Genomic DNA, 24,810 nt, shown 5'->3' with positions numbered 1-24,810 from the left:
AGAGCGATTACTATGCCTCACTGTACAGGTGGGGAAACCGAGGCCCAGAGAGGTTCTGCAACCTGCTCAAGATCACACAGGCGGTGAGCAGATTGAGCTGCGATTCAAACCCAGGGAGTCTGGGTCCACAGGCCACGCTCCTAACCGTTAACCAGAACTATGTGAATACACTTCTCTACACTTGTTTTTAAATATATATTGGCCCTTTTATCAAATTAGGAGTGGGAAAATTGAAAGATGAATTAAAGGAGTTATTGGTAAGGTGTCCTGACTTAAAGAATTTTTAAAGTGTGGGGGGGTACCCTTCAGGTCTCTAATTGTCTCCTTTTTGTTCTATTTTGGTAACCCAGGAAGGTGGGAAGAGCCCAAGCAGGCTGGCTGGTAGCTGGGGCCAGGATTAGGTTGGAGTGAGAGATCTTCGGATACTTTTCTCATTGCGTATTTTGCACGTTAATTTTGACTTTTAAAGTATTGCATTAAAATAACCATCTTGATCACTGAGTTTTTTTTTTCTGTCCCCTTAAATTTTGCACCAGAGGTGAGGGCCTAACTCCCCTTGCCCTATAGCCCTGCTGGCGGCCCACAGGACTCTCTCAGGTGAGTGGGAGGTCACGTCCACCCTTCCATCTTCAGAGCCTCATCCTTCATCCTTTCTGCTCCACCCCTCAAAGCAATCACGGCAATGAGACGCTCAGTCGGTTGGGGAGGGCAAAGAAGTAGGGAGTAACGCTTCCCAGGCAGCTCTGAGCATCCGTGTGTGTCCCACCAGCCCACTGTCCCTTTCCCGTCACTTTCCTCCGCCCACACCTAACATGCTGTGGGTTCCTGAGGCCCTGGCTTCTCTTCTCTTTCACTCTTTCCTCCTGCTCTGCGAAGGAAACCCCACCCACATCCGGGGCTTCCACCTTTCACTGTTACTTGGTAACCACCAAGCTGACCCATCTGGGGCTGCATCCACCTCCTGCTGCCCTCCCCCGGATGTCCGCGGTAATCCCATGCTCAACGTGTTACCTTCCTATTGCTGTTGTAACAGATTACCACCCGCTTCGTGTCTGAAAACAACAAATGGATTATCTTACAGACGTTCGGCACGACTTCGCAAGGCTAAAATCAAGGCGTCAGGGCTTCCCTGGTGGCGCAGTGGTTGAGAGTCCGCCTGCCGATGCAGGGGACACGGGTTCGTGCCCCGGTGTGGGAGGATCCCACATGCCGCAGAGCGGCTGGGCCCGTGAGCCATGGCTGCTGAGCCTGCGCACCCGGAGCCTGTGCTCTGCAGCGGGAGTGACCACAGCAGTGAGAGGCCCGCGTACCACAAAAAAAATAAAAATAAAAATAAAATAAAATAAAAATAAAAAAAAATCAAGGCGTCAGCAGGGCTGTGTGCGTGTATGGAGGCTCTGGGGGGTGGGCGGGAAGGAACCCATTTCCTTGCCTTTTCCACCTTCTAGGGTCACCCACATTCCGTGGCTCACGACCCCCTTCCTCCATCTCCAAAGCCAGCAACACTGTATCTCTCTGACCACTCTTCATAGTCATGACTCCCTTTGATCACAGGTAAGAAAATGTCTGTTTTTATAGACCCACGTGATCACCCATGGGCCCACACCAACAACCCGGGAGCACCTCCCCATTTTAAGGTCCTTAACTTCAGTACCTCTGCAAAGTCCCTTCTGCCATGCGAGGCACAAGATGACACAGACGCCGGTGTCTGGGATTAGAACGTGACCATCTCTGGTCGGCCGTCCTCCTGCCTGCCACACTCAACGTGTCCAAAATGGAAGCCTTCACCCCCTCCTGCTTCCCTCCCTCACCCGACTCTTCCTCTGAAGCCCCGTTTCCATCAGCGGTACTTCCAGATACCCAGAGGCCTGCGTTATAAAGTCTGGCCTCACCCTTTGCCCTCCTCTCTCCCTTTTCATCTCCAGCTAGTGTTGAAGTCCTGCCAGTTCTCCTTCTAGAAGTCTCCCTTCTCTTTGTACCATCTCGTGTAAACTCGCATCCATCTGTTGTCTTCACACTTGCCTGTTCTCGGATATTCTGAAGACATCACAGGTTCTCTAGACTGAGTAAGTCCCTTAACTTGCCCCCTGTCCCCCGGAGTCACCACCTCTCCAAATCCTTCTTCCACGATATCACCAGATCAATCTTTATCGAATACACATTTCATCATATCAATCCTCAGCTTAAAACGCATCTACCGGCCCCCACGTCTTATAGAATAAAGTTCAATTTCCAACCACGACGCAGAAGGCCCTTGACAATCTGGCCCCAGACAAACGTATCCGCCTGATCTCCAACACCACACGCTGCAGCCCAGCTGTACAGAGCAAAGGGAAATTCCCCAAATTCTTCATTTTTTTCAATATTCTGTGATTTGCCTGAGGTGTTCCTTCTGCTTGGAATGCTCTACACTCTCCCTCTGCGTGTAGAACTACTCCTCAAGATCACACTCAAAAAGCACCCTGCCTGCAGTGCTTTCCCTTTTACCCTTATATCTACGGTCCCTTAGTACCCCACAAGCTCATTGGAGCACACGTTTTAGAGCCAGACAGCCCTGGGTTCAAATCCCCACCCGACTACTTAGTAGCTTTGATTTGGGGCAAGTTGTTTTTCTGAGTTGTGGATTCCTTATCTGCATCCATCCCATAGGATTCTTTTTTTTTCTCTCTCCCTCTTTTTATTCTCTTCTTTTTAAAATTGATTGTAATTTAAAATTACAGTCAACCCATAGGATTCTTGTGAGAGTTAAATAAGATAATGTATGCAAAGCACCTATCACAGTGCCTGTCTCAAGGTTAGTACTCAATGAATGGCAACTGTTATCATTCACATATTTACTATAATCCCCCATTATATATTTCTACGTGTGTCTCCATTAGAAGACCATGAGACTCTTGGGGAAATAAAAAGCCACGTCGGAAGGGCCATATCATAAGCGCTTTTTTCCTTGCCGTCTAGCACAGCACCTGGCATTCAATCAATAGTTGTTCAGTGAATGGGTCAATGGATACATGGACGGTTGAAAGGATAAACGACCGCCCATAGAAATGAGCAAAACAAGTCCTTTGGCAACCCATGGATTTGGGGAAACTTCTTAGAGAGGTGGAGGTGTTTCTTTCTCACCTTTTACCTGGCAATCTCTTGCTCCAGATGCGAGCTTGTTCTTCCACACATCCATGCAACTGATAGTCCCCTGGTGGCCATTGAAGATGCGTTTGCAAGCCCCACTCTTCAGATCCCAGTATCTGCAGGAATCAGGCCAAAAAAAATAATAATACTAAGTTTTTGAGATTTTCTGAGGGCCCAAGGGATCAGACGGTATAGAGTTCAATAGGGAGTTGGAAGGCAGCAGAGTTTTATGACCAAGGCCTGGATCTGAATCCCAGCTGCAGGGCCTATTAGCTGTAACTTTGGGAAGGTTACTTAATTTCTGAGTAAGCTTCATTTCCCCATTGATAAAATGGAGATGATAATAATAGTAGTTACCTCACAGGGTTTTTGGGAAGAATTAAATACACTAACATAGTGACTGTCAACCGGGGTGATTTATACCCCCAGGGGTGATTTCCATCCCCTGTGACAATGTCTGCAGGCATTTTTGGTTGTCACAAGTTGGTAGGGAGGTGCTATTGGTATCTAGCATGCAAGGTCCAAGGACGCTGCTAAACATCCTACAATTCACAGGATGACCCCCCACAGGGAGAGTTTTCCAGCCCCAAATGTCAATGCTTCTGAGGTTGAGAAACTCTGCAATAATGCATGTAACACTAGAACAATGAGCAGTGAGTAGAAAATAATTGATAACTGTTAGCTTGTATTAGGTGGAAGGGTCCCTAGAATGGTCACCAGGCTCAGAATCCATGGCACTGATTCAGTGGTAGAGCTGACCTTCAAACAAGAACAACACAACAATTGACCCAGAGCCACTAGATATTTTATGTGCATTTCTAAAGCATATCTAAGAGATAACGTGGGAACGTGTATGAGTCACACTGTTTTTTTGTTTGTTTGTTTTTGTCTGTTTTTTGGCCACGCAGCTTGTGGGTTCTTAGTTCCCTGACCAGGGACTGAACCGGTGCCCTTGGCAGTGAAAGCACAGAGTCCTAATCCCTGGACCGAAAGGTAATTCCCAGAGTCACACTGTTTTTTAATACGCAAACCTGCCTGAGGTCTCTCAACTATCATTAATACTGACTTCCACTTCAGCCAAATGCCTTTATGACAGTACAAAGTATCAATATAATGTCAAGATGGTGGGCTCCGGAGCCAGGCTGCCTGAGGTCCAATCCCAGGTCCATCACTTACTAGCTGTGTGATCTCGAATAAGTTACTGAATCACTCTGTACCTCAGTTTCGTCATCTGTAAATTGGGGATAATAATGGTACTTACCTCATAGTTATTATGAGACTTGGCACATAATAAATGATTAGTAAATGGTTTTTTTGGTTCTGTTTTTCTTTAGATTTGTTAGGCTTTTCCTTCTACTATTCCTAAAGGTCCTATGGCTTTACCTGCTCGTCAGAGCCTGCTCCGCACCCACAGTGCGTTCAACAATGTCCCACTGGTCTGAAAAAAAAGCATTTTTTTTTAAATTTCTTTTTGGCTGTGTTGGGTCTTCATTGCTGCACGTAGGCTTTCTCTAGTTGTGGCGAGCAGGGGCTACTCTTCGTTGTGGTGCGCAGGCTTCTCATTGCAGTGGCTTCTCTTGTTGCAGAGTACGGGCTCTAGGCCTGCGGGCTTCAGTAGTTGTGGCACGTGGGCTCAGCAGTTGTGGCTCATGGGCTGTAGAACGCAGGCTCAGTAGTTGTGGCGCACAGGCTTAGTTGCTCTGCGGCATTTGCGATCTTCATGGACCAGGGCTCGAACCTATGTCCCCTGCATTGGCAGGCGGATTCTTAACCACTGTGCCACCAGGGAAGTCCCAAAAAGCATGTTTTGAACTTCTGTTTCTAGCAACATGGCCAACCACATGTCCAGGTTGTCTTCGTAATTCATGCAGAAAAGGTATTGATATTTGAGAAACACTTTCAGAAAAATAGGAATGGAAGGGACTTCCTTGCCTTAGCAAACTTATAAAAGAAAGTCATAACGGCAAACATTATGCTTAATGGAGAAAAAACAGATGTACTCCCTTCAAAAAGGGGAAAAAGATAAAGATGGCTTTCACAGCTACTGCTTAACTGTAAGGCCAAGGCAAAGTTAGAATGAAAGAAAAAGAAAAAAGTGTAAGTTTCAGAAAAGAAGATAATATATTGCCATTATTTCCAGTTGATGAGATCATCTACATGGAAAAACCAAACCAACATACATACTTTGAGGTTACCAAGAGAGGTTAGCAAGGTTGCTGGATACAAGATCCACCTATAAAAACCAATACCATTTCTCAATACCAGCAATAACCAACTTTAAAATATAAATGAAAATAAGATACCACTCCAAATAGCAACAAAATTATAAAGTTTACAAGTATTAAATAAGACTACACAAGACTTTTATAAAGAAAAAGTTTTAAGTTCTAAGAAAGAACAAAGAAATGAATGTGTTGCCCAAATTGTTTATAAATTCAATGCAACTCCAATTGAAAGTCTAGTTAGATTTTTCAAGTCAGTAAACTTACCCTAAAAACTCAAAAAATATATATACCATAGCTAAGTTATATAAAAAAAAGGAAAGTGAAATGTAAAACTTGCCCCACCATCACATATGAAAACATCAAAAATAACAAAAACAACTTAAAAAAATCTTTAAAACAAAACAAAACAGGGTAGTCCCAATCAGAATCCTAGCAAGTTATTTTGCGAATATTGAAAACTCATTCTAAAGTTTATAGGAAGAGGCATGAGACCCAGAATTGCCAAAACAATATTGAAGGAGGGGAATAATGTTGGAGAACTGACACTACCTGACTTCAAGACTCACTACAAAGCTATAGTACTTAAGACAGTGTGGTATTGGTGAAAGAATAGACAAATAGATCAATGGAACAGAACAGAGAACCCAGAAACAGACCCATGTAAGTACAGTCAACTGATTGCAAAGGTAATACAATGGAGCAAAGAGAGTCTATCCAACAAATGGTTCTGGAACAACTGGACGTCCACATGAAAAAAAAAAAAAGAAGAAGAAAAAAAAAGAATTTAGCCACAGACCTTACATCCTTCACAAAATTTAACTCAAAATGGATCACGGACTTAAACATAAAACACAAAACTATAATATTCTTAGATGATAACATAGAAGAAAACCATGACCTTGGGTATGGCAATGACTTTTAGATACAACACCAAAGGCATGACCCATGAAAGAAAGAATTGATAGACTGGACTCCATTAAAATTTAAAATAGCTACTCTGCAAAAGATAATGTCAAGAAAATTAGAAGACAAGGCACAGACTGGAAGAAAATATTTGCAAAGGACACATGTGATAAAGGACTATTATCCAAAATACACAAAGAACTCTCAGAACTCAACAAAAAGAAAACAAACAACCAAAACAAAAACTAGGCAGAAGAGCTAAATAGACATTTCTCCAAAGAAGACATACAAATGGCCAACAGGCACATGAAAAGATGCTCAACATCGCTAGTTATTAGAGAAATGCAAATCAAAACCACAATCAGGTATCACCTCACACCAGTCAGAATGGCCATCATCAAAAAGTCTACAAGTAATAAATGCTGGAGAGGGTGTGGAGGACAGGGAACCTGCCTACACTGCACTTTTCCACAGTGCAGCCACTATGGAAAACAGTATGGAAGTTCCTTTAAAAAAGCTAAAAATATGGGCTTCCCTGGTGGCGCAGTGGTTGAGAGCCCGCCTGCCAATGCAGGGGACATGGGTTCGTGCCCTGGTCCGGGAAGATCCCACGTGCCGTGGAGCGGCTGGGCCCGTGAGCCATGGCTGCTGAGCCTGCGCGTCCGGAGCCTGTGCTCCGCAACGGGAGAGGCCACAACAGTGAGAGGCCCGCGTACCGCAAAAAAACAAAACAAAACAAAACAAAACCTAAAAATAGAGCTACCATAGAATCCAACAATCTCGCTCCTGGGCATATATCTGGAAAAAATGAAAACTCTAATTCGAAAAGATACATGCACCCCAATGTTCATAGCAACACTATTTACAATTGCCAAGTCATGGAAACAACCTAAGTGCCCATCAACAGACAACTGGCTTAAGATGATGTGGTATATATATATATATATATATATATATACAATGGACTATTACTCAGCCATGAGAAAGAACAAAATATTGCCATTTGCAGCAACATGGATGGACCTAGAGAATGTACTTAGTGAAGTAAGTCAGATGGAGAAAGACAAATATTATATCACTTACATGTGGACTCTAAAAAATAATAAAAATGAATCTATATACAAAACAGAAACAGACACACAGACATAGAAAACAAACTTATGGTTACCAAAGGGAAAAGGGAGGGTGGGAGGGATAATTTAGGAGGATGGGGCTAACAGATTCAAAGTACTATACATAAAATACATATACAACAAGGATTTACCGTATAGCACAGGGAACTATATTCAATATCTTGTAATAACCTATAATGGAAAATAATCTGAAATATATATATATGTATGTATTTCAGCTTACCGTACACCTGAAACTAACACAATATTGTAAATCAAATATACTTCAATTTTTTTTAATGGGCCAAAGATCTTAACAGACATCTCACCAAAGAAGACATCCCAAAAAGATACTCCACATCTCAGGTCATCAGGGAAATGCAAAAAAAATAACAACACACCACTACACACCTATCTGAATAGCCAAAATCCAGCACACTGACAACACCAAATGCTGGTGAGGATGTGAAGGAACAGGAACTCTCATTGATTGTTGGTGGAAATGCAAAATGATGCGGCCACGTTGGAAGACAGTTGGAGGTTTCTTACAAAATTAAACATACTTTACCGTGTGATCCAGCAATTGTTCTCCTTGATATTTACCCTAAGAATCTGAAAACTTATGTCCACACAAAAAACTTGTAAATGGATATTTATAGCACCTTTACTCATAACAGCCAAAACTTAGAAGCAACCAAGATGTCCTTCAGTAGATGAATGAATAAATAAACTGTGGTCCATCCAGAAAGTGGAATATTATTCAGCATAAGGAAGAAATGAGCTATCAAGTTATGAAAGGACCCAGAGGAGCTTTAAATGCATATGACTAAGTGAAAGAAGCCAATCTGAAAAAGCTACGTATTGTGTAATTCCAACTATATGACATTTTGGAAAAGGGAAAATTATGGAGCCAGTAAAAAGATCTCTGGTTGTCAGGGGTTAGGGGGAAGCATGAATAGGCAGAGCATAGAGGATTTTTAGGGCAATGAAAATACTCTGTGTGATACTATAATGATGAATACACATCACTATATATTTGTCCAAATTCATAGAATGTACACCACCAGGCATGAACCCTAAGGTATATTATGGACTTTAGGTGATTATGATGTGTCAATGAAGGTTCATCAAATGTAACAAATGTACTACTCTGATGGGGTATCTTGAGAATGGGGCAAAGGGTATATGGGAAACCTTTGCACCTTCCTCTCAATTTTGCTGTGAATCTAAAACTGCTCTATAAAAACTATCTTTTTTAAAAAGGCAGTTTTGATGCAAGAACAGAAAAACAAGCCAACAATACTGTATTGTATGTTTGAAAGTTGCTGAGAGAGTAGATCTTGAAAGTTCTCATCACAAGAAAAAAAAACTGTCACTATGTGTAGTGATGGATATAATTAAATTCACTGTGGTAATCATTTTGCAATACATGCATATATCAAATCATTGTATCGTACACCTAAAACTAACACTTTATGTCAATTATACCTCAATAAAAAATAAAAAAACTCATGCACATGGGTATCAGGAGACACATCCAGGAATGTCTGTGGCAGTTCTCTTTGAAAGAATAAAGAACTATAAACAATGCAAATATCCACCAACAGAAGAGTACATAAACGAGCTATGATGTATTCATCTAATAAAATACTGTATCTCAGTGAAAATAAATTAATTACTGCTACCTACATCCTACAAATGAACCTCAAAATCACAGTTCAGTGCAAGAATCAAGTACAGATGAACTTTTAAGATACAATTCCATTTATGTTAAGTTCAAGAATGGACAAAAGTAATTAATATATCGGCATATATATAAATAGGTAGCAAAACTATAAAGAAATACAAGGGAATAATTAGTATAAAATTCAGGATAACATTACCTCTGGTTGGGAGGAAGAAAGAAGGAATAAGAGAAAGGCACATAGGGGATTTAGGGAATGGTAACACCCTATTTCGTGGCCTGAGTAATGAGCACAGGGGTGTTCATTAGATTGTTTAAAAATACACATATATATATATTTATACATATATATATATATATATATATTTAACACTATTTGGTTTCCATACCCACAAAAAACTACTTTCCCCTGAAGAAATCTATAAAAATATATATAAATTATGCCTTCACCTAATAATGCTAAAGAAAATACTTTTTGAGTCACAGCCTTCAGCTAGAAAATAGATCTGATAATTGCTATACACCTATCTCACCCAAAGTTTAAACAATATACAAGTTTTTGGTTTTTATCTTGCCAAAAAAAAAGTGGGTTACTCTAAAAGTCAGTGTAATTTAGGATAACTTTTGCATAAATACAAAAAGGTAAAAGCATGCATGCTCTTTCCACAAGCTGCATTTAGGCCTCAGCAGGTTGGGGACCACAGCTTTCTTGGACCACTTACCTGATACTCAGGTCGTAACTCCCGCTCAGGAGAAAGTTTTCCTCCTCACACAAGAAGAGGGTACGGACACTCCCAGTGTGGCCTCGGAACTTGACGGGTATCTGTTTTATCTGTACGATGTCCAGAAGCTGGATCTTCCGATTGGATGACACAGCTAACAAATGTCCCCCAGAATAGTGGACGACTCTGTTTCGGTCCCACCTGAGTTGCCAGAAAAAGGATGATCCGTGGAGAGAAGAGTTAGTGTCCTTCCTAGAACTCACTTAGCACAGTGCCTTTCACCTGCAGCAATACTCTAATGGAAAATACAGGGCCTTCCAACAAGGGATATAGCAGAAGGCAAGGCCTAATGTTAATGGTTCCTGATGGATCCCCACCTCACACCATAACAAAAATCCATTTCAAACAGATTTAAAACCTAAACACAAAAGGTAAAACTATTTTAATAATTTCTGCTAATGTATGATAAATCATCAAGACACAGAACAGAGCATGCAGCATTTCCCACCTTATTTGACCACGGAAACCTTTTTTTCATGGAAAACCTCAGAGGAACACACTTGGGAAGCCCTGTACCCACTGCATGTCCCATTGTTGGTTTTTTGCTGTTTTCCTTTTTTCCCTTAACCAATATCCAGTGAGCATATATTAGGGGCAAAGTCCTGGGATAATAGGTGCTAATGGGAAATACAAAGATAGATGAATAAGATATGAATGGACCTTGCCCTCAATGAGCTCACAGTCTAACAAAACAGGGTGAGTTGAATTAATTTTCCAATCATAAGATTATTAGCAAATAGATAAAATATGAGCAGGATGACCAAATAATTTATTGTCCAAACTGAGTTTTTTTATTGTGAAAGGGGACACTATTGTTAATTATTTGAGGACCACAGAGTAAAATCGAATTGTTTCAGTAAACAGGGATATAAAGTCACTCTAAATATGAGAAGCAATTCCTGACGTTTTTGTCCTCATTCCATTTGTCCTATCTAGAGTTCAACCAGTCACCTTCTCTTCTAAAGAGCACGTATCACCATACTATCTATAAAATCTCAGCTCTGCCTTTTCCCGTCTGCTCTGTCTTCCCCCTACTGGCTGGTCAAGAAGCAATTTGTTAGTAAGGTTCACAGACAAAAATAGAACAATGATGGTCTTCACAAAACTTTATGAGTAAAGAGTGAAGTCCTAGGTCTAAAGTATGGAAGAAAGTTGCCTATCAAAGGGTCTTCTTACGGCATATTCAAACGATGCCACACTAGGTAGTTATCATAAATACCATTTTCATGTTTAACATGGAAAGACATTCACAGTACCTTGCCAGAGTGGGTTACAGAACTATGTATAGCATAGCCCCCTTTCTATTTAAAATATGTATTTATAGAGGCAAAGAAAAAGTTCTAGGGTAGACATCGATATTAATGGTAGTCATCTCTATGTGACAAGATTGTAGGAGAGCTTTCCTTTCCTCTATACACTTCCTGGCATTTTTTGGATTTTTTTTCCAGTAAGGATATATTACTTCTAAAATAAGAATTAAACAATAAAGATATTTTTTAAAAAGATTTCATGCCTGTGAATTGTGCAAAAGCTTGTTGGTCAGTGTACAGAAAATTTATAAGGGAAGAGCGACCTCCACCCAATGCCAAGAATGGTGCAAACATCAAGCACCTATTCTCCAAATGGGATCTCATGTGGGTGTGAGGCTGGGGCTTGAGGTGAGGAAGGACTGCCTTTCCAAGTGAGCAAAGGTCATGGGAGTCCTCAGATGCCCGTGTGGGTAGTTCAGGGGTCCCTGGAGACCTGGGCTCTGACCACAGTACCTACACGTCAGAGAGAATGCGGACGTTATAAGTGCCACAGAAGACATTCCTCTCCTCCATCTGCACCTGCTGAGTTTCCTGGTTCTGGTATGCGGTCCACAGGTTGTAGTCATTCTAACAAGGGAACACTTACAGTCAAAGGACGGCAGCAACCTGACCCCAGACACACATCCCTATGACTCTCCCATGGCGAGGGTACAGGGGCCCAAGAGCTCCTTCTCTTCAGGCTGTGGCCACTGCTATGTGGTGATGGGGAGGGACCCGTGAGCAAAAGGAACCCCTGGGTGAGAAAATACTGAGTTGAAGGTCCTGACCCTTCTTCTACCTCTGATTCTGTGAACTTCCGATGCTGCTGATAGCACAACTTTTCCAAAAATGAGCTCACGACCAGGATGCACACAAAATAAAGTCACCGGTGCCCATTTCACAGAAGCCGGGGTTTCGAGTTCCTGTTGTGTGTGCACGAGACAGTACAGAGCGTACTCGTGGGAACTCAAGTCACATGTGAAATTCCTGTTGCACGCTCTACGCACTTGTGTGTCAAAGTTTTCATACATCTGCAACCTTCATTTCTCCTTACAGCTGCCTCACAAAGTACATCACTTGCCCCACAAAGTATTCCCACCATTTTACAGATGATGCATCTGAGCCTCAGAGAGGGGAAATCAATTTTATCAGGTCTCAACAGGGGTGTTCCCCGTCCCTTTCCAACATTCCTTCCTCCTTCCTTCCTTCCCTCCTTCCTTCCCTCCTTCCTTCCTTCCTTCCTCCTTCCCTTCCTTCCTTCCCTTCTTCCTTCCTCCCTCCTTCCCTTCCTTCCTTCCCTCACTTCCTTCCCTCCTTCCTTCCTCCTTCCCTCCTTCCTTCCTTCCCTCCCTCCTTCCTCCCTCCCTTCCTTCCTCCCTCCTTCCCTTCCTTCCTTCCCTCCTTCCTTCCTCCCTCCCTTCCTTCCTCCCTCCTTCCCTTCCTTCCTTCCCTCCTTCCTTCCTTCCTTCCCTCCTTCCTTCCTTCCTCCTTCCTTCCTTCCCTCCTTCCTTCCTCCCTCCTTCCCTTCCTTCCTTCCCTCCTTCCATCCTCCCTCCCTCCTCTCTCCCTCCTTCCCTTCCCTCCTTCCTTCCTCCCTCCTTCCCTCCCTTCCCTTCCCTCCTTCCTTCCCTCCTTCCTTCTTCCCTCCTTCCTTCCTTCCTTCCTCCCTCCCCACTCCCTCCCTTCATCACACACTTTCTGAGTAGCTATGGCCCTCCAGGGATGCTAAACTCTGGTATAGATGACTCAACTGGAATTCCAGTTCCAGTCTTCTTCCCAGCCTCATTTTCTTCAACCTCAAAAAGCAGGAAATAGCAATCACACTAACAGGAAACCGATAAGACAAGGTGAGTTTATGATGAAAGCAAAGAGGACCACAGCACGACGTCTGTGTCTGGGGACCTGTCTTCCTTCCCAACCTCAGCCTTCTCTTCCATGCCCGTCCACTCTTCCTCAGCCCATCCTCCTTCTCGATCTTTCACCAGGTCCTGACGTCCACATAGAAGTCTCTCCCCAGAAGAATCCATCAGCCTGCTCCCCATCGCGTGTTCAGGCAGCTCTGATATCCTGCCGTGAATTAAACGAGGCTTCCCTGGCTTCTCACGGCCCAGGTTGGAATTCCTTGGCTCTCGCCTACCCACTGAGCTTTGAGAGCCTGGAGGCTACTCGGTGGAGTCGATGGGGTGAAAAAGATCTGGGTTCGAATCCCAGCTCTGCCATGACCAGCCAGGAGACCTGGGGCAAGTATTCTAACAGCACAGCCTCATTTCCACACCCACACACTGGGAGCAACGCTGTCCACCCGACCCGTTGTGAGGACCAAGTAGATCACGGAAATCAAGCACAGGCAGTCCCCACTGTAGCCGCCACCCCCGGAAGCACTCGCCACTTGCCTCGGCCTCTTCCCAGCAGCCCGCTCTCTGCTGAGTCCCACTGCCTCCCTACCGGTCTCCATACCTTTACCTGTTTCTCTTTCTTTTCTTAAATTAATTATACATTTCTAAGCAGCAAACACTGTCCGGGTAGTCCCTGTTTGTCTGGCAATTACTAGCTACATCACCTAAGGAAGAAGGGTGCTGGCTGTGTTACACTTAACAGAGCGACGGGCTTGGAAAGAGCGGGTCAGCCTTGAACTTATGTCTCTTTCCCTCCAGTGGAGGCCTGACACTCTGTTTCTTCTTCTGTAAAACGAGTGGAGGGGCCAACTCAAAGATTTCAAAAATTGCAGGCCCACAAATGTGCTTTCTTTGGCCCATGTAGTTTTGGGGTTTTTTTTTTAATGCTTTTAATTGGTTGCCTGCATTAAAGAAAAGCAAGAGTTGTCCCGTGATAATTCAGATTTCTCACTTCCCTTGAAAGCTCAGGCAGCCTGGGAAGCCGGGGTGCACAGTCTCCCGTGGCAATGCTCAGCTGGACCTGAGTATTGACTGGACCCCTCAGAGTCACCACGGTCCCATCATCCTGCTGCCCTCCCCGCCCCCCTCCCTCCTTTGTGTCACCAGAACGGCCTCTACAGACATAAGAACTGGACCCTTCTCTTTCTCAACTTCTAATTGAAACTGCACAGTCTTCCTATGAATAGATTTCAAAATAGAAGGCCCTTGAGCAGAGAGGAGGTGACAGGAGTCCAATGGTCTGGAGAACGACCACCACGCCTGAATGGGCAGAACCCAGAGCTCAGAGTCTCCCATCTGAAACACGGCACTTTTTTTGTTACTACCCAAGGTTTTGTAGAGAGGTCTGAGGCTAAGTAACGCTCTCCTTCCGTCCTAGAACCAGAATGAACCTGGAAGTGAAAGGTCGGAAAGCTTAATTCATTCTGGACCCTGGACGTTTGGGGACGGCCCTAGCCCTGCCCTCATGTCCTCAATCCCGAGCGACAGACCCCCCTGCAGCCTCTCAATGCAGGGACAGAGGTGGTGAGGAAAACCCCAGCGATCCTGACATTGCTCCTGACTCTGAGCTCCCCGCTAGACGACAGATGCCATGGACACAGGACCTGACGTGGGAGCTGCAGTCAGGAAGAACCCTGAGAAGACAACCATATCAGCGCCCTCATTTAACAGAAGAGGTAGTTAAGGCTTAAGGAGAGAAAGTCGCCCCCTTAAGGACACACAGCACCCAACTGTGGTCTCCCTTAGGGAATGTTAGGGAATGTAGGGTCTCCCATATCCTACATCTATATGCTCTATCCTACACCCTCCCATACCTTACATCCATATGCTCTAACCTACAGCCTCCCATATCCTACAGTCATATGCCCCATCCTACATCCTCCCATATCCGACATCCGTATGTGAGGGCCGAGTCTGGACTTCAGCCTTCAATGGTCAGTAGGAAACGACGCCCACAGTCGCTTGCCCCAGGTGCCATTGGAACCCACCTTCGTTCTCAGTTTCCGTTTCGGATTTTTCACGCATAGGTGCTTCCCGTCATCCGCCATCTTAGGAACTGGGATAGTAACCTTGTTGGCGTAAGTAGGGTCTATTCCCCTGGTGTAGGACCCCTGGGGGAAAAGAACCGAAAATGGCTACTCTTAGTTCCTACACTCCAAGAGGAGGGGAAAAACTAGTGTTTGGCAAGATCTGAAAGATGGGTTAGTTCTGGGCAAGGAAGGCCTGGGCCTAGCCAGCTAGGCCAGTGGTGTGTGTAGACTGGCTGAAGGAGGGTAACACCCACCAAACATCCGGAGAGGGACCAGCGAGGATGGTGGGCAGTTCCCAGCTTCCAGCATGTCCCCTGGCTCAAGGCCTCCTCTCCCTCTGCTGGGAAAAATCCAAGCTACCAGGAACCCATGATTTAGGGTCAGGCTTCTGGCAAGAAACAGAAGTATGAATACCAAAGACGGTTACTATCCAGGGAAAACTGCATTTTAACCTAAAAAATACTCTGTGGCTCTGTAAACATCTATGTACAAGAGGCTTTCTTATATGGCACAAGCTGCAATATGGCTGCCTGGGGAAAGTTCCCTGCTCTGTGAGGCTCCGGAAAGGCTCTGCCTCTGTCTTGCCAAGAGGTTTCTATACATGTCATCCCTGCTAGATGCACCAACAAGGGGAGAGTAAATGGGGATGTCGGGAGTCCGGACAAAAAGGCAGTTGAGGAAGCAGCAGGAGGCCAGCTCAGGGTCTACCGCAGATGGAAAGGCTGGTGCAGACATGAGGCTGGTCTACAGCTGTCCCCTCCCAAAGAAAGTACCTGCAGTACGGTGATCTGGTGCTGGATGAAAGACTGCATGGACAGGTCGGTCCTGACCTGCTGAGCCAGCACTGCCCAGTGCTGGCTCACGAACACACACCTGTTCAGGCTGTTCTTATCCAGCATACCTGGAAAACAAGAGGTGGACCTGGGGACCTCCCAACTGCGCTGCGATGGTGGCGGGTGGGGGGGGCGAGTCTTGAGAAATCCCCCAACAGGCCCCGTGTACCGAGGATATACTTGGAGAGATGGACCGGCAGGTGACGGATGAAGTCGCGGTATGTGCTGACCCCAGAAGACAGCTCTCTGACGGCCTCCAGATCCACCAGCACATCGGCGGCGGGGGCCAAGCCTGCTTTGAACACGCTTGCTTTTTCAGAAGACAGCCTATTCATCTCGGAAATATACTGGAGTGAACTCTTCCACTGTCCTTCTAGAGGAAAGCCGGAGAAGGGGGCACGGTTGGGGCATCTTTGGGGTGACTCCAGGCCGAGAGCAAGTCCTTGCCAAAAGCTTTCCCCAAAACAGAGCTCACCAGGGTCTACCCTGAGGCCACCGGGGTTTGGTCATTTCTTCCGCCAAAATGAAAACAGAGCTTCCCCAACCAAACGCACCAGCAGTTTTCAACGTTCCCAGCTCAAGTCGATGTCTGTGGCATCCAAACTGCCCTGCTGGTGAGATGGCATGGTGTCTGGAGTTTCCTCTAAATGAGCCCAACAAGAAAAAGTCGCAATTTCAAAAGAGGGGGTTGGAGGAAATAAGATTGGTAAGGCGGTGATAATTATTGAGGCTGGATGACGGTTATGTGGGTAATGATTACACTACTTTTGAAACTTGAAAATTTCTGTATAAAAAGCGTTTCTGAATCTATGTTTTGTGTTTCCCGTAATTTTTCCGTGTATATGTCTTGCTTCAAAACCCAAGTGAGGACGGCCCTACGGTCAGGGCCCAATTCCCCACTGCTTCTGTTTCCACCTCAAGACTGAATCCAATGCTGCAAAAATAGCTCCTGGTGGGTTGGATTCTGGAGGTGCCCCTCTCCCTATCCCCCCACACCAGAGGTCAGGGGCTAGACGGAGAGATTCCGGCCTGGGGCAAAAGGGGACTTAAGCTCACACTGACTGATTTTATTTTATCTTTTGGCCATGCCCCACAGCATGTGGGATCTTAGCTCCCGACCAGGGATCGAACCCGCACCCCCTGCAGGGGAAGCGCAGAGTCTTAACCGCTGGACTGCCAGGGAAGTCCCACACTGACTGATTTTAATCCTTGTTTCTCTCTTTACCAGATGTGGGATTAAATGAGGGAATAAATATCACAGAGCCCAACCCACTTCGTAGGTGACAAGTGAATGTCAGTTGCCCAACTCTGTCCTCCCCAGATACGGCTGCCCTACCAGCCCCTCCGTCTCCACGGGACTCCCTCCCCATCGGCTTTCCTCCTACCAGCAGACTTACCAGTAGTGGCTGCTCCCCACGACACATTTTCGTGCAAGCTTGCTTTTCCTGTAGTTTTGGAGAACGGGAAGGATGTGTGCCCGGGTCTGGCTGCCCAGCAGACTTGTGAGGTCTCGCACGGGGGCGTGTGGCCTTTCTCAGGGACGAAAAGCACATCCTTGGAGTCTGGGTCGTTCCCTGAAAAACAAAAGGCCAAGATGAGTGGCTCTTTCGTACAGGTGTGTGGAGAGGAAGTGGTAGAGAGAGATGGTGTTATTTCTACTGGCTTCTTTTTCATCGACACAAAGCGGACCAGGCCAGTTGTGTCTGTTTTTATTTGGGGCCTCTGAGTTTCTACATAAAAATCACAGAGAGCCTCTGTTAGCCTTTGCCAGCCCACCTGCACTGCAAACTTCATCAGAGCTCTATATACAGGAGGACAGAGAGAGAATGAGAGGGAGAGAGGGAGGGAAAGAGGAAGAGACAGAGCGAGGAGCTGGAAGAGGGACTGCTTTTCTGAAGCTTTTGCGTCATGTTCTTCAATGATATGAATAAATGCCCTTGAGTCAAATTAGAAAATTTAATTTTTTTTCTTTCTTTTTGGCCGCACCGCGCAGCATGCAGAACTTCCCCCAGCAGGGATCGAACCCATGCCCCCTGCAGGAGAAGCACAGAGTCTTAACCACTGGACGACCAGGGAAGTCCTAGAAAATTTAATTTTTAAGAGAGAAGCTCCCCTAGGAAAAGGGGAAGGAGGTTGCTACAACCCGTAACTGGACTTACACAACTTTTAATACAAGGAGCTGATTCCTGTGGTGGGTGAGGACCTGTGTGTACAGATGAGGCTACTCAAGCCTGCCGCCCCTGTCCGGGGGCCAGCATTGCCCATGGGAGATGATCAGGATGGGGGGGCCTGGTTTTCAACCCCCCGACTGGGTGACCACGGCCAAATCACTCAGGTTCCCTGAACTTCGACTTCCTTACCTATACAATGAAGGAGCTGGACTGATCAATCTCTAATCTAACTTATGGGATCCTCTGATCTTCTCCACCACTTCTTCATTCCAGATGATTATTCTTTTACTTCCTGGACACACCAAAGAAATCAAGGGCATATAACGGGATCTAACTGCCCCCAAGGTCACGTAGCTTTAAACTTTCCCGGGATTCTATGAGTCTGCAAACAGGACCACAAACCAGGTCTCGTGGACAGCAGGAATTCCCCGCCCTCAAGAGCTCAACCTCTGAATCCCTCCATCTGACGCCCTCTCCCAGCCTTGTCCCAGTCTGCTAATCCTCTGCTTCTCGTACAGGACCCCCTGCAACCCCCAGTCCCTTGCCTCCTTTCTGGTTGCTTTTGCTGCCCCAGTCCAGCTGGCCAAACATGTCCAAGACCTTGTCACCGACACCCTAGACCACCGGCTCGCCAAGTGAGGTCACCAGACCAGCAGCAGCATCCGCTGGGAACTTTTTAGACATGCAGACTCGTGGCCCACATCGCACCTGCTGGGGCAGGACCTTTCGGGGAGAACCCCGGCCACCTGGGTTTTAATAAGCCCTCCCAGTGATTCTGATACAAGCGACAATTGAGAACGCCTACCCCAGCCTTATGTGGCCCCTCCACTACCTCCAGCCTTGGATAAACTCCAAGTCGAGGTTGGATTTTATGTGCAAGCAAGGAATACAGTGGGATGAATGACCTCTTGGCCTAGTTTCCGTGCAGTGCAAACTGAAGGGCAAGACAACTCAGGAGCACCCCCCTTACCACCTTCTCAAACCCGCTTCAACCCCTAACCCGCTAAAGCAGGAACCGCCCCAGCATTAAGCAACAGAGGCGCAGACCCGCCACTTCTGGGCCTAAGGGAGGCAGAAATCCCTTTGAAAAGCCTGACAGTTGAAAGTTCCTTCTGCATTTGTCCTTTTAGAATTTTCTAGAAGGAAGTCACATTCAACAGCTTCTCCTTCGGTCAACAGGATCAGGTGTCAGGACAAAGCGCTCTGTTCTGCAATCTGGAAGTTCCCCGTCTACCTAAGCTTGTCCACACCTCCCGTTCCTTGACGGGCTCCTGAAGTCTGGCCTCCTGGTCTCTGGGGACCCTTAGGTCTCTACCTGTGGACTCGCTCACCTGAGGCATCGTTCCGCCCTCTCAGAAACAGGACTCTGATGACATCAACAGCAGTGAGCAGTAACTCGGGGTCGCACATCTGCAGCAGCAAGAGTGTGTAATTCGTCTTCGTCCGGTAGCTGCTGTTCCCAAACCAGTACAAAATCTCCCTCATCTTCTGTTCCACCATCTTGTCCAGCATTTGGTTCAAGGAGGACTTGATGATTTTCCCCTCCTTCTTGCTGAGGTTGACCCGGGACCTGTGGTAGACAAAATCCTTCCCCTGCGTGGTCTGAAGGATATTTTGAAAATAGTGTAACAAATGCAAGCTATCCAGCTGCTGCAGGATGCTGACCAGAAACCTCCTCTGGGACATCTTGCCCACCCTTCGGAACCACTCTTTGGTGGAGAAGATCTTCCAGGCCAGGACACACGTCTCACACTTCTGGCACACGGGGACAGAATTGTTCCCCTTCTCACATAGAAAATAAGGGGCATTCTTGAGCCTCGATGCCATGTTTTCCATGGTCCCGAGACGACCAGCTCATTTGATCCTTGCCGGTTGTCAACTGCACCAAACCCCAGAGGAACAGGAGAGGCTGATAAATATCCCAATTGAGCCTTTTCTTCCTCCCAAAGAAAAAGGAAACTGCTGCAATGGGCAGAAGGCTGCTCTCCCCAGAAACTGCCGTTGAGTCTGGCTTTCCGTACCGACCTCCTAGGAAACATGCCTTTACCGTAAATCTCCTAAGCCTGGCGCTGCTCAGGAGGAGGCAGTTGCTGTATATTCTGAAAGAGCCGGTCATGTCGTTTGTAGAACAACAGGAAGAGAGGTAGTCAAATTTAAATAATGTATGGACCCCTTTCAAAGGGGGAAAAAAAAAACATCGTGGAGCCTGGTGTTGAGCTTCCATTGTTGCTGTTTGTGAGTGACTTTTAAATATTTGTGAATATGAAATTAGATGGAAACGTCTGTGTATGGCTGTTTGGTTAGAATGATCTTGAATATGTTTATGGTCATCTTCTTAACTCATCATCAAAGTGAAAACACAAATGTTTAATATATATTTGTTACTTAACTGCTTCAGAAGGTTAACCAGAAACCTCTGCAGGGAAAACTCCCTAGTGGAAAAAAATGTCCGTGGGCCTGAGAATATATTGGGGGACTTCCAGCCTCAATCACACACCAACCCAGGTATCTGGGAGGAAGCACAGCTGAGCGGAGTGTGGGGTCTGGGGTCAGACTCCTGGGTTTGGACCCCAGCCCAGCTGCTCACTAGCTCTGTGAACACGGGCACATTACTTAACCCTTTATGCTTCAGTCTCCTCGTCTGTAAAATGGAAACAACAGTAGTTCCTACTTCAGAGGCAGCGTGAGGATGAAATGGGGTATTATATGCAAAGCACTTAGAAGACTGCCTGGTACATATTCAGCCCCCAATAAATGCTAACTATCGTCCTACTGTCATCAGTATTATTGTCATTGCGATCATTCTTCTGGGCAGCCACATAATCAATGTCCACTATGATGTTTATACATGCATATGTACAGACATTGAGATGCATGGGAAGAAACAGTATGTGTGGAGCTTTGAAAAGAAAAGTGACATGACAGTGACTTACCTGTTTCATGAGATCATTACCATTTAGCACTGGCTTGGGATCCACTCAGAAGTGGTGACTTGGGCCATTACAGCCAAACACGCGAGCACACACGGCCCTCGGGGCCCCCGAAAGATGGTCAGTGATGACCCAGAAGGAGACCAGGGGCTCACTGAGATTTCCAAAACTTTTTAGTAACAAAAGCCTGTTTGCAAATTACATCTTCTGTAAAAAACCCAACATGCAACATAGAGATAGTGATAGTCTATTAGTACAAATTTAGAAGTTCAAAAGTTGACTTGTTAGCAGGGCAGTTGTTGAGAGCCACGGGGCTATTCTGAAGACAAAACCTCTACACCTGAGGCCAAAGATGACCGACATTGTCTTACACCAGCTTCAGACTCCACAAAATTTAAATTAGCAGCAGCTCCAGAGAACCCAGAGAGTCCACAGAAAACAGCTTGAAAATCACTCCTAAATGCTGACGTACTCAGAATGAAGTGTCTCCAAATAATTTTCAAAAGGTCTGAGAAAAATACGCACACACGCACACACACACCCTACACGCATATTCAGCGTGTATATGTGCATACACAGAAAGAGAGCACAAATGCAACAAACTGCTAATAACTGGTGAAGCGGGTGAAGAGCATGTGAGTGTTCATCATTCTATTCTTTCAGCTTTTCACAGGTTTGAAATTTTTCAAAATAACTAATAAAGCTATACTGCTAAATTAGGAAAAATGACTGTGAAAGACTACTACGTAACCATAGCCCCCCAGCTCACCACCGCAGCCAAAATGCCCTTCCAAACGTAGGACAACCCAGAAAAGAGTTTTGAGGACACACTGAGACAACTCTACTTCAGGTGGGACCAGGTTCACACACTGACTCTGGTACCACGGAGCTGGATGATCATGAGCTCCCTGCCTGGCTTCTCTGAGCCTCAGTTTCTCCATCTTACTGATGATGAGGAAGGAGGAGATGAAGGCAGATGATGGAAATTACGCTACCTTCTACCATCAGATCAAATGTGTGAGGCCAGTTGCCTCTGCTCTTGGTGTTGTTATTACTACCCCGCATTAAACCAAAAGGTTGGCAATACCGTGAGCATGTCTAGCACCCGCGTCTGGCAACCGGGCACCGATAGAGAAAGGCAGCGTGAGTCATCGCTGGGTTGGTTGGCCGTGAAGGTCTTGTAAAGAGTGAGGGTGGGGACAGGAACCAGGCCGGGAAGGAGGTCAGTGCTAACAGCTCGAGCTCCTCTAACTGACAGATGCCTGGAGAAAAGGCCAGAGTGGATTAGCATCTCACCCACCAGGAAGGCCAGACAGAGGAGGGAGGCCCAAAGCACCTGAGTATATAAGGGGGCACATTACCCCCAGAAATGCTACAAGCTGAAAATACAATAGCTTGTTCCTAAAGGTCCAAATAAACGAGGATTTTCATCTGTGAAGCTGACATACTTCAAGAAAGCAGTTTTACAATCCAACTCAGCCTTGGAGTCAGAGATTGGCTGGAATCCTGCTGCTTTCTTACTAGGGCTGTGGCCTTGGGCAAGCCCCTCGGCCCCTCTGGGCCCCCATCTCTCCTCCTCTGTAGAAGATGTGTGATCACCACTGCCCTGCAGGGTGAGGCTTACATTCGTTAGTGTAACTAAGCCTGGTGGTTACTTCTGCTGCCGCCGCATCCCACATACACAGGTGTGAGCACGCACACACGTGCACACACGGCATGTCAGCCGGCTCAGGCAGGGACACTGGAGCCATTTGAGATCGGGTGTTAGAGTTTAGAATGTGACCTTGGCGGATGGCGGGATGCGACGGCCTGATGGGTAACCCAGTGGTGGGGAAGTGGCGCCGGTGGTACCCAGAGAGGTAGGCGGGCAAACAGGTCTCGCTGGAGTAAGACCCAGGAGGGGAAAACACTTCTCAGAGGAAAGCTTTGGGGCTGAGACGTACATCTGGAGATTTCTCAAATATCCAGGCTACCAGCAGCCTGCAGGCTCCACGCAGTCCCCGAGCTGCCTTCTGCCCTTTGCATTCTGTTTTGTTCATGACTCTGATTAAAGCCTACACCGCCCCAAACCTTCACCTCCTCTGCCCGCCCCCTGCATGGCGTAGCGAGCCCCAGAAGGCATGGCTGCTGTACCCCCATCGGCTCCGCTGTCCTGCCCAACGACGTGCACCTGAGGTTCTGCTGGTTCCCACCCAGCACCTGACCTGGGTCAGACGGCGGGAAATCAGGGAAGGGCTCAGGCTGCAGAGCAGGAGGGTCTCGGCTACGGAGCAGCAAACATACCTCCACCCCGCGACTCCCTTGCCGCCCTCGGCTGCCCGCCTCTGTAGATGGAGATCGTGAGTCCACCTCGCTCACAGGCGGGTGATGTCTTTGCAAAGGCACTTGATCACATGGGAAAAACTGTACTAGGATCGTTCTCAAGAGGAAAGGTGGGAAAACCATCGTGTTTGAGCCACCGCCTGCCCATCAGGTGGTGTCACACTTGTTGGCAAAGTTAACTGAGACAAGTCTTCGTTCCTGAGAAATCGTGGAGTTTCCAGTTGCCATTTGCCCTTTGGTTTAAAGAGAAGCAGGTGGGGGGCTTCCCTGGTGGCGCAGTGGTTGAGAGTCCGCCTGCCGATGCAGGGGACACGGGTTTGTGCCCCGGTCCGGGAAGATCCCACATGCCACAGAGCGGCTGGGCCCGTGAGCCATGGCCGCTGAGCCTGCGCGTCCGGAGCCTGTGCTCCGCAACGGGAGAGGCCACAACAGTGAGAGGCCCGCGTACCGCCAAAAAAAAAAAAAAAAAGAGAGAAGCAGGTGGGGAACGAGGGCATTGGCTAGAAATGTCTCCCTCTCCGGGAGGGGGAGAAACACGAGAGCACAGAAAAGTTCTGACCTGGCTGACACGGCCAGGTCCTCAAGGAGGTCGGGTGACTTCCTGCTTGTTCGGAAACTCATGGCCACTTGCCATTGGTATGAAGGGTGGAACAGATTCAAGAGAGTAGATGGGGCAGACAGAGGTTCTCAAACCCAAGTCTGCATCAGAACGCCCAGAGGCCTTGTTAAAACACTGCCCCAGAGCTTCTGATTCAGCGGGTCTGGCTGACGCCCGAGAATTTGCTTTTCTAATAGGTTCCCAGGTGGTGCCGATGCTGCTGGTCAGGAAGCCACACTCTGAGAACCACTGATGTTCATGTCTCAGAACCTGTGAACGTAACCTCGTTTTAGAAATAAACACAAACTTTTTTTCAAGACGTCCTACTGAGCGTCCTTGACCAAGTTTTGCCTCTCTGAGCCGCCAACCTTTTCATTTTCATTCCACAGAACAGGAAAAATACTCCCTATCTCACAGGGCTGCAAAGATTAAATGAGGTAAGAAATGGGGAACGGTCCTCAAAATGCCAAAGCCCTCCCTACTCATCATTAACTTTAAAAACCTAAGCTTTAAATTTTTTTTTAATTTTTATTTTTTGCCGGCGTCGTAAGGCAGGCAAGATCCTAGCTCCCTGACCAGGGATCAAACCAGAGCCCCCCGACCCCGCAGTGGAAGCGTGGAGTCTGAACCACTGGACCGCCAGGGAAGTCCCCAAACCTAAGCTTTTTAGAGGAAACCCGAGGGCCTCAGCAAAACTTCAGTGAAGGAACGTGGCAGCCAGCGGTGGGTGTGAAGAGGAAAGAGGACCCAGAACCTCTGGAATGTCGGATCAGCTGCATCTGCTATTATATGTTCCTGTCTATGCTTAGGGAGTTGCCAAAGACCGTGGAGGCTTCTGTGGGACATCCAGAAGAGTGGCACACACTGACACAGCTTGGGGAAAATGACAGAGGGCGTAAAATTGGCC

General features: G+C 46.6%; 1 protein-coding gene across 1 annotated transcript in view; it reads right to left on the bottom strand.

Annotated features, from left to right (window-relative positions):
* Positions 1–19,889, bottom strand: part of FBXW10B (F-box and WD repeat domain containing 10B) — a 35,760-nt gene extending 15,871 nt beyond the window's left edge. Inside the window, exons 1-9 of the mRNA XM_060134640.1 lie at positions 19,385–19,889; positions 17,280–17,456; positions 16,437–16,523; positions 16,052–16,255; positions 15,823–15,950; positions 15,008–15,130; positions 11,603–11,712; positions 9,776–9,976; positions 3,124–3,245 (exon numbers count right to left, since the gene is read on the bottom strand). Coding sequence (XP_059990623.1) covers positions 3,124–3,245; positions 9,776–9,976; positions 11,603–11,712; positions 15,008–15,130; positions 15,823–15,950; positions 16,052–16,255; positions 16,437–16,523; positions 17,280–17,456; positions 19,385–19,889 — 1,657 coding nt within the window. The remainder of the gene's footprint in view (positions 1–3,123; positions 3,246–9,775; positions 9,977–11,602; positions 11,713–15,007; positions 15,131–15,822; positions 15,951–16,051; positions 16,256–16,436; positions 16,524–17,279; positions 17,457–19,384) is intronic.
* Positions 19,890–24,810: the final 4,921 nt, after the last annotated feature.

Source organism: Lagenorhynchus albirostris, chromosome 20 (genome assembly GCF_949774975.1).
Source record: "Lagenorhynchus albirostris chromosome 20, mLagAlb1.1, whole genome shotgun sequence".
NCBI classification, from domain to species: Eukaryota; Metazoa; Chordata; class Mammalia; order Artiodactyla; family Delphinidae; genus Lagenorhynchus; species Lagenorhynchus albirostris.
Note: the sequence above shows the minus strand (reverse complement) of the source record. Positions and strands in the feature narration are given on the sequence as shown.